Source organism: Callorhinchus milii, unplaced genomic scaffold (assembly GCF_018977255.1).
Source record: "Callorhinchus milii isolate IMCB2004 unplaced genomic scaffold, IMCB_Cmil_1.0 Scaffold20, whole genome shotgun sequence".
Lineage (NCBI taxonomy): Eukaryota > Metazoa > Chordata > Chondrichthyes > Chimaeriformes > Callorhinchidae > Callorhinchus > Callorhinchus milii.
The window spans coordinates 3,260,279-3,270,127 of NW_024704761.1; the positions used below are offsets into that span (position 1 = coordinate 3,260,279).

At 50.1% G+C, this 9,849-nt stretch overlaps 2 protein-coding genes across 3 annotated transcripts; one reads left to right on the forward strand and one right to left on the reverse strand.

Moving 5' to 3' along the window:
* Window positions 1-1,829: 1,829 nt before the first annotated feature.
* Window positions 1,830-5,412, reverse strand: mrpl12 (mitochondrial ribosomal protein L12). Its single transcript, NM_001292699.1, is given in 5 exon segments — window positions 1,830-2,855; window positions 3,111-3,245; window positions 3,504-3,578; window positions 3,876-4,062; window positions 5,356-5,412. Coding segments are annotated over 5 exon segments (558 nt in total). The 5' UTR covers window positions 5,400-5,412; the 3' UTR covers window positions 1,830-2,738.
* A 1,568-nt stretch (window positions 5,413-6,980) lies between these two features.
* On the forward strand, window positions 6,981-9,801 carry zgc:103625 (methyltransferase-like 26 B). Of its 2 annotated transcripts, XM_007888704.2 has the most exons (6): window positions 6,981-7,211; window positions 7,729-7,891; window positions 8,052-8,111; window positions 8,654-8,721; window positions 8,907-8,985; window positions 9,432-9,801. In XM_007888704.2, exons 1-6 carry the CDS (start codon window positions 7,018-7,020, stop codon window positions 9,483-9,485), a joined length of 618 nt encoding a protein of 205 aa, XP_007886895.1. In that variant the 5' UTR covers window positions 6,981-7,017; the 3' UTR covers window positions 9,486-9,801. The 2 variants fall into 2 exon arrangements, with proteins under 2 accessions (XP_007886895.1, XP_007886896.1); XM_007888705.2 differs by lacking the exon at window positions 8,907-8,985.
* Window positions 9,802-9,849: the final 48 nt, after the last annotated feature.

Sequence of the window (9,849 nt, forward strand, 5' to 3'; positions counted from 1 at the left end):
CTTTCGAGCCGTCTCGAAAAGCGCTTCACGGAACACGACGTGAAGTGAACCGACTGTGCGTTTCGTGGGCGAGAGGTGGCAGCCGGTTTAGCCACAGCAAAGGTCCCGCAAACCGAGGGAGTGCGACCAATCTTATTTGTTGATTCGTGGCGCAGATCCGAGCAACTTTTGTTGTTTCTGTGATTGTTTTCTACCTGGTGCGTGAAATGCAAACAGCCCACCAGTGCGATAGGCACAGACTCTGAGCTCAAGTCCTGATGTTGTGCATCACCAATAAACAAGAGTTTGGGTTAAACGATAACCTCACATTTGCTTTATTTTGAAAGCCAACGAGGCACACTCAGCGGACACTGTGCTAACTCAGGGAAATGCCAGTGAGTTGGCCAGCCCTGGCAGGATGCTGCGGTAATCTACTGCTTTGTCCACCATCTGAGCTTGTTCTTGCGAATAATTTGATTCGATCCCCGGCTACAAATCAGTGCCGGGTTCCAAACTCCAGCGGGAAAGGGGTGGACGGGTTACATAACAGCGAAGGGAAAACGTGCAAAATGAGTGAATAGGGAAAATACACAGGGAGCAAACTAAACCCTATCAATGATTGGCCAGATTTACAACACAAGGCAGAACAAAGGATCCCATGGGTGGAGAGCCTGACAACAAATCAGTGGCTGCGGGGAAGGGGGTCGTTTGTGACCTTGTCAGTAGCGTCTCGGAGCCTGTAAACAGTTGAGATGAGTACACAGGACAAGATATGCTTGGAATACTGAATGATGCAAATCTTTAACCCAAAAGTACAAGGCAAAACCTACTTGGGGAGGAGAGAAAGAGAGGATAAATGGAGCGATGCTCAGAGCAGGGGAGATGTTTGCAAACATACTGAATGCAGCAAATGTAACCTTGTACTTGCTGGTCAAGGACGTGCAGGTGAGGTTTTACAGTCGGTATGGCTGTAAAACCGCACTGGAATGGAGATTTAACAGCTGTGAACAAGCGACTATATATAGTCAGGCTCCACCCTTACATGTCTGAGCCACAGTGCAAGAGGGTGCAATGCAGATTCACTAGAATGAGACACGATAGGCTGATTTGATTGTGAATTCTTCCACAGGAGCAGATACAAATATCTTTGAAGGAGCAAGATCAGATTAAATGGCAAATCCTGTCGCTCTGGTTGGGGAATCAGTGATGCATGTGGAGAGAGGTTAGTCTCAAGAACATTAAGAAAAGCAGCAGGTTAGAAGGAATTTCTGTTCTCAGAGGGTTGTTAGGGTGAGGAATTCTGCAGAACAGAGCTTTCCTTGTTCAAAGCGACCTCATTAGTGACAGATAGAAATACGATTACATTTCTCCTGCTTGTCTTTTGATCAGCAGACGAGGGAGGCATTGCTTTTTGTTCTCCCACACTGGGCTGTGAGGGCCGTCAGATGGCGCTGTAGGTTACAGCAATGACCTTCCAGGGACAGAAACCAAGCAAGATTCCTCCCCAGACCAAGACAGGAAGTTTACCACCCACATATGAGGGAGACACGACTTGTGAGTGAGGAACGTACTAGCTCCTCCAGACAGCTGCACACAGACAGCAACAAATGTAGTCTCTTTCATTGGGAGCACTCTCTATCCATATGCCACAACCTTTCATGAAAGAAACGTATAAATAGGATTCTACTGGGAACCAGACATAGGTTACCCCAACTCCGGTCGAAAGCAATCTCCGGGGAGGAATTCTAAAATGTCTTGCGCCTGGAATCCCACAAACAAACCAAACATCAATCACATAACTTAAATTATCCCAACAAAATGTCACAGTGATGGGAGAAGGTCAAGTGGTTAAATATAAAACAAAATCCACTTTTAATGCCACGTAAAGAGTGTCCGTCAAATCAACACGTCTCACCTTGTCTGGTCTGAAATTACACTTTACTTTCAGCACAGAGAGCACCCGGTGACAGGGAGACAGCACAGCCCCAAGCTAATCAGCCTCGGAGTTAGGGGGAGCAAAGAAAGGAAAAGAGAATTTTTTTTTGGTGGGGGGTGAAAATAGATTGAGATTTTGTTTCATGGGGAAGGTGGGTGGGGGTGGAGTGGGTAAAGAGAGGCCCCCGTACCTCAAAATAACTGAACTGCAACAACCGCAAGAATATTACATTCAACCGCTCAGCCCTCAAGCGTTATACATAAACTTTATTTTACTCTAAAAGGCCTCAACCTATCTCAAAGCTGAAGCCGATATTCCACTATCCATAAAACGTTCTTGGAACTGGAGCCAATGCCTCCCTCTTTCCTGCTGGGAATGCCGCGCCTCCCAGTACTTTTGAGTTGACAGAAAATTCCAATGTTCATAATAACAGACCAGGATGAATGTCAGACGTGCTCGAGGTGCTGGGCTTCGTGGCTGTTCCTTGCGGTTTAACTTTGGACGAGACGGGTGGAGGTCGTCTCGAGTTGCTGGACGGAACAGGTCTTTATAAGGCTTTTGCTTGAGGTAACGATCATCATTAGAGGCCACACACACGCGTGACATTCCCTCCCTGTAGCTCGTAGGGGGTGGAAGGGCGAGTTGTGTGCGAGGACACTCAAGACACACATCCAATAATCTGGTCAGTTTGACTTCCGAGTCCCATGATGCAGTTCTAGCAACGGCTGTGAGGTGGGCCAGGCCCAGCAGATGGCAGACGGCGCTGGGTTACCTCCTCTGCAGCTCACCCAGGCCTGGGACCGACCGGACAGAGACAAGAGCCTTATTCTAATTGCACCGTTNCCCCCGCTGCCTCCAGCGCAGCTTTCACCTTCTCTGCCTCTTCCTTCGAGATGTTGGCTCTCATTTCCTGGGGAAGGGATTCTACCAGCTTCTTCGCCTGCAAGGTGGGGGGGGGGGAACAAATGCAACCTGTCAGATGATCTCATAATAGCCCAGCCTCCCCACAATCTGTGCGATACCACCCACACAACTGCAGTGATCACACTCCGTGACCTGGGACACGACACCAAGTGCAACAGGAGGCAAGTGAAGCCTTCCTGCTAAATCAACAGGCGTGTAACGGTTCAGACTCCACGGAGAAGCCACTGTCCGGTGAGGGCAGCAAGGGGTTAAACGCAAGATCATTCCTCACCTGGACCAGGTTGAGCCCCGACATGCAGTTCTTCACTTCCTTGATGAGCTTCACTTTATCGGCCGCCTTGAATTCCACAAGTTTGACCGTAAAATGCGTCTTCTCCTTCTTCAACGGAGCAGCTTCCTCCTCGGCCTGATATCACACGTCAGAAGTTAATAAGAATAATAATCCTTGCCTTTGATACAGTGCCTTATCACGTCATTGAGATGCTTCGCAGAATATATTGTAAAGTGGGCGAAACGCTGCAGCCAATTGCGGAAAGCAGTATCCCACAAACAGTCGTGGATTGAGTAACCGCATTTTTTTCTGGTGGGATTATTACCCCCAGAAAGCGATTTGACTGTTATTTGCCAGGCAAAGCGTGCCAGCCAAAAAAACAAAAGAACTTACGTCTGGAGATTGAGCTGCTGCGGGCATCGCCCCAGCCATCGGCATCATCCCCAGGTCCTGGATTTTGAGTGTTTTCTGTTGCGAAGAGAAGCAGCTTTCAATGATACAATCATCCGATCCCTTCAGCCCAAACCACTTGTTTTGAGTTTCTAAATCACTTTTATTAATTCCAGTCCCCAGCTTTTTCCTGACATCCCTTTACTAAAGCAGGCAGGTACCACGCGACATAAAGCAGTGACGCACATAAAGATTTAACCTCTTTGCAGGCATACAATACAATCTACACTTGTACAGCGTCTTCATACCAAGAGGATACCCCAAGCAATTGCCAGTTTTGGCTGGGCATTGGAACCTGGGGGGGGAGAAATGTACCTTAAGCAGCTCATTTAAGTCTGAGATCTCCAGCAGAGTCAGGCTGGCAATATCCCCCACCAGCTGCTTGATCTTGGGCGAGTAATCTTTCGGGGAGTTGTCGAGTGGTGGCACGGCCAGCGTGTCATTGCGACAGGCCACGCTGGTCCTCAGTGCTCTCAGGGCACAGAAGGTTTGCAGCTTTTGTCTGGTGAGAGATCAGAGTTACAGTAGGTAACATCAGTAATGGCTTGAAATCGCTGCTCCTCCAAACATACTATCGTCTCCTTTTCTAGTTTAATATCAAACCCTAACTCCATCACATCGATGCACCACAATATTGGAAAATGGATGGGAATCTCCATATTAAATTGGTCGCTCACTTCATGGCTCAAAGCGCTTCACAGGAATAAACCATAAAGTGTATTTTGAAGTGCCAATTTTTGCACAGCAACGCCCTGCAAATAGCCATAAAATTGGTCCAACTTGGGGATTGTTGGCCAAGACGTGTAATAATTATTCACACGTTACGTTCGCTGAATGCGAGGATTCTTCTTCTCAGATTTCAGGATTGTGGGTCTTCCTCTATATCATCCCTGAATCCTGACTCGTAATAATTTGATCACTCAGCCCACGACGGTTTGTGGGACACTGCTGTGCGCAACTGGCCGCCGTGTTTTGCCCACAAGATGCGCGGACAAAAGCGCTCTACGACATAACAGCACGCAGAATACTGCAGACCCTGGAAATCTGAGAACAAAAGCAGAAGTGGCCCTGGAGCGCTCGGCGGGTCAGGCAGCACCTATGGAGAAAGCGAAGTGAGTCGACGGTTTCGGGTCGATGCGCTTTCCTTTCTCCGTAGGCACCGCCTGACCGGCCGAGCGCTCCAGGGCTACTTCCGACTCTTCCGCTCTGCACTGTACCCTGTGAAGCGCTTCGAGACGACGCGGCTCAACGACCTGATGAATGCAAGGATTATTATTCATTATTATTATTAATTATTATTATTGTTATTATTATTATTATAATACCTCTGTCCCTCCCATCCCCGAGCCAGTGCCACCCCATACTCATTAGGGCTTTGGTTTGCAGGATTAACAGGAGCTGATCCCCCGCCCCCACTGACTGGGCGTTGAGCACAATGAGTTGGGGGGTGGGGGGGGCCCACTCTCCCACACCCCCCCCCACTCCCCCACTCTCCCACACCCCCCCACACTCTCCCACACCCCCCCCACTCTCCCACACCCCCCCCACTCTCCCACACCCCCCCCACTCCCCCCCACTCTCCCACTCCCCCACTCCCCTCCCTGTCGCTATTATCCCTTCATTCAATGACCCCCAAAGGGCGGGAGAGGGAGGGGTACCAGGAAGGGGAGACCCGCCAGTGGGCTACCGGCGAACCGAGGAGGCCCCGTGTGCCCGCCCGGGAGGAGGTAGGGCGGGCGGCGAGCGCGGGGCTCCAACACCCGCCAGGCCGCAGCCCCCTCCCCCCCCCCGGTACCTGCATAGGCCGCAGCTCAGCCTCTTCGCCGCCGCCGCCAACATCTCGCGCCGCCTCAAGGTCCCGGGCAGCGTGGGGGGCGGCAGCTGCGCGCGCATCCGACCCTCCCCGCCGCCGCCACTCCCGGCCCAGGGCCTCCAGTATCCCGGCATGCACCCGGCGTGCCAGCACGCCGTCGGCTTCCGCCGCGGGTATTTATTGTATTGCAGCCTCGCTCCCCTGCGCGCCCGCCCCGACCCCCCCCAAAAAGAAAAAAAAAATCAATTTTCTAAAGGGTCGCAGCTTCTCGGTTGGGCTTCGAGTCCGGGGGTTCGCGCTTCCGGTGCGTTTCGAGGGTAAAACAGGCGGCGGTGCCAGGATGCAGCGAAACCGCCTCCCACGTGACCGCCACCACCACCACGTGGTTCTGGCCACGGGGGAGGACGCCCCTCCCCCCCCAGGGGAGGGGGAGGGAGAGGGGGTTCGACAACGACAACAACACCACCAACTTCCACTTCCGCCCTCCACGCCGAGCGACGTCTCGGGAGCGCTTCAGCCTCCGAGAGCCGCTGTCACCCGTCCACAACCCCCTTTGGCTTCGACGCGGACGGGGTACGCCGGAGAGCGAAGGGGTTGGGATATTTTGTGGGCGAAAACGCGGCACCGCCGGTGGCGGGCAGCGCCCCCCCCACCCCAACCCACCCCAACCCCCCGCGCGAGCGGCCGTCGATTGACGCGACCGAATTATTATTGGTGTTTTTTTTCGGGCGGGGTGGGGGGGGGGCTTAGGATTATCGTCCGGCCCGTGTGTGCGCGTGGAGCGAGGAAGCTCGCCCGAGGTTTCGCCCTCCCCGGGAATCAAACCCAGGTTGGGGGGGCAAGTGCTCTGACCACTGAGCTACACCACAGGATTAGGACCGGGTGGTGGTGGTGGGGGGGGGGGGGCGTGATCTGCACATGAAAGGTCTCCAGCTATTATATCAAATGCAAGGATTATTATTATCATCATTACATTTTAGTCTGACCCCCCCCCCTCCCCCCACTTCCCCCTCCCAAGAAAATGTTCACTCACTGCCAAGGTGCTTTATTGTGTACGGTAGCGCTCAAGGAAATAAGTCAGAAAGTCTTGGGGAGAGGTGTTACTTGGTGTCCAAAGATCACAAAAGACTCAGCTACACATCTGCTTTTTTCAAATAAATATACAGCTCTTTTTTTTTGCTGAACAGATACTGTTTTTTTACCCTTCATTAAGGATGCCATTCGTGATATCAGGAACGCGTAGTGCATTGACTGTGGCACAGACCTGTATGGAAATGGTACAGTGAATAATGGGGTTAATAATTCTAGAGCCCTGAGTTCCAGCGTGTGATCTGGTCCAGCCTGGCACAGGGCCTGTGAACTAGTGCTTGGTTGGTTTATGTTCCTTCCTACATATCTTAAAATCATTCATCACAAACATTAACACGGTGAAGAGTACACAGTTAAAGTACTGAAGTCTCAGTAACCCCGCACAAGATCCTTTGCAAACCTTCGGAGGTAAAAGGTTTCCTTCCTCATGTGATCCCCAGCTGTAAAGTAATTAATCGGCTTAAATCCTCATACAACCATCTGTTGGACAGAGAAACCACGTCCGATCCTCTTCCCGTTCAGCTGTTTTGGGCCGGACCTGCGTCTCTGAGGGAGATGATGTTGTCTCCCATGGCCGAGAAGAACAAGCAGGCCATCCTGGAGGTCCTGATGGATTATATGGAGACAGTTGGGGAGTCGTTTGCCCTGGAGCTGGCCTCTGGATCCGGACAACACATCGTTCACTTCGCCCGAGCCTTTCCTAACGTGACATGGCAACCATCTGACATTAGCCAGTCTGCTCAAGAGAGGTAACGCCTGGACACCACCTGTATTAACCATGACATTTAATAATAATAATCCTTGCATTTGATATAGCGCTTTTCACGTCGGGAGGACGTCCCAAAGCGCTTCACAGAATAGACTGTAAAGTGAATTGACTGTATATTTGTGGGCGAACGCGGCAGCCAATTGCGCACAGCAATGTCCCACAAACAGTCGTAGATTGAAAATGACCAATTTATTATTGTTTTTGTTTTGGAGGGATTATTATTAGGCGTGTGGAGTAAGGAAACTATACCATTGAGACCTCTCAAAAGTACTTCACAGAATATACTGAAGAGTGAATTTAAACTGGGTTCCTACTCACTGCCAAGTAAACAGAGGCGGAGTAAGGAAACTTGCCTAAGCTTTCGCCCCATTCAGGAATTTGAGTCCTCGCAAGTGCTCTTACCACTATGCTACAAGACTCCTTAATCTTAATAACAGAGTTACAATGCTGCATTAATCTTACTCTAATAGATTAGGATTTTTTGTGTTACTTCCCAGTGTTGCAGCGTATGTCGCCGCCACCAAGGTCACAAACGTGAAGGAGGTCGTGTACATTGACGTGGCAGAGCCCTGGGAGGAGTGGGCGAATTTGCAGCCGAAATCCTGCGACCTGATTGTGAACATTAACATGCTGCACTTGTCCAGCAGAGGAAGCGCAGAGGTAACCACTATCACACACACACACTCGCCTCCTCGCAGCTCACACAACAGCCGCCAGTCTGTACTGAAACTGAACGCACATTCGGGATCCCTCTTTCAGCACCAGACACTTCCCCCCCACCCCCTGCCTCATCAATTGATGTTAATCTCTCTCTCACTAGGGGCTGTTGAGCGGAGCTTGGGTCCTTCTGAAGCCTCGTGGGATTTTAATCATTTACGGTGTAAGTAGAGCCCCTCGGTTAAACTCACATACAGGGACCAGTTTAATCACTCTGTACTCCAACTCCATCCCAACAGAGCTCTCGACTCTATTCCCATTCCCTGCACTTTCTTCCCATTGTACTGGTGCTCACTTCCTTTATGAATAACAATCAAGTCAGCTTCCACACCCCATAACCCTGTGAATACCTTTCTTCTAACCTCTCATTTCTGCTTCGAGTAATAATGTCCCTCTGTGGTTGGTTCACCCACTAATGGCAACATACTGCAGTGTTCATGACTCAATCCACGACTATTTCTGGGTCACTGCTGCCAGTATTTGGATGCTGCATTTGGCCCACATAATACACAGTCAATTCATTTTACAGTACATTCTGTAAAGTCCTTTGAGACTTGATAAAGCGCTATATTAAATACAAATATTATTATGATTATTATATTCACACTTGCCTAACGAAATGGAGAGAGCACCCCCATCAGTAAGTGGAGAGGAGCTGCACAAGCATCACTACATCATTCACACATTTTCTTATGCCTTCGCCAGCCCTACGCCATCAATGGGATCATCAGCAACGAGACGAACGCACAACTGGACCGGCAGCTGAGACAGCGGTGAGTGGTGGAGCTCTGTAGGTGACCTGATAGGAAGAGGAGGAAAGCACTCTCTTTGCAGGTTAATGGTAAAGTAACAATTTCCTCATGTCAGATGCTGGGGGTGTGTGTGTGTGATGAGAGAGCAAACAGGGTGGGATGCGAAGTCTCTTCCCTGTACCCTGATGCTGTGTTGCCTCTCACAGGAACCCGGATTGGGGTCTCCCTGACATGGATGTCCTGAGACAGCTGGCTTACGAGAAGAGCCTGCGGCTGGAGCGGATGGCAAGATTCGTTCCGATCGTTAACTCTTCGGGGAAAACACTTTCTTTTATGCCGCGCTCCATTCTGTGGAGTCCTGTAGTGGTTAGCGCACTTGCCTCGCACACTTACTCCACATGTTTGTACTCCACATACTCTGTTTACCTAGCAATAAGGAGGAACCTGGTTCTTAATAGATTGACAGATCACTTTTTGGGAGTAATAATCCCTCAAAAACAATTGGTCACTCAATATACGACTGTTTGTGGGACGTCATTGTGCACAAATAGTTGCTGCGTTTTGCCCACAAGAGTCAATTAATTTCACAATATATTCTGTGAAGCGCTTTGAGATGTCTCAATGACGTGATAAGGCGCTTATCAAATGCAAGGATTATTATTATTAGTAGTAGTAGAAGTAGTAATACCGATTCACACAATTAACAGCTTCTTTCCCTCTGAACCTTTCAGGTCGAAATGCTGGAAGACAAGTGCTTGATTTTTAGAAAGTTTGATGAGCAGTGAGGCCGAGCCTTTGGTCTGGGGTGGGTGCAGGGCAGGGCCGAGGATGGTGCTGGTGAGGGAACGGCTACGAGGAAAGCAGGAGCGAAGCTTGACTCTGAGCTTTGGCACCGGAGAAAGAAGAGAAAGCCAGCGGGCAGGATGCCTGGACAAGAATTCTCCTACTGAAAAATTGGCCGTTGTATAAATTGTCGAGTGAAATTGTAAGAAAGGTCATCAGATAAAGTGTCATTATGGAAACCCACATCTTTAGATATTATTATAGTATTGTAATTCTTGCAGTTGTCTAGCACATGTAACATTCGATAGGCTTCAACCCCTTGGTAGGTCCTTGTCACATTCGTTCTTCTGATACCCTTGAGACAAC

Excerpts from the sequence above, each read along its gene's own strand:
- zgc:103625 (XM_007888704.2), top strand. The coding sequence starts at position 7,018 with ATGATGTTGTCTCCCATGGCCGAGAAGAACAAGCAGGCCATCCTGGAG. Across the intron at positions 7,212-7,728 it reads AGCCAGTCTGCTCAAGAGAG|TGTTGCAGCGTATGTCGCCG; the intron begins GTAACGCCTGGA and ends GTTACTTCCCAG. Across the intron at positions 7,892-8,051 it reads CCAGCAGAGGAAGCGCAGAG|GGGCTGTTGAGCGGAGCTTG; the intron begins GTAACCACTATC and ends CTCTCTCACTAG.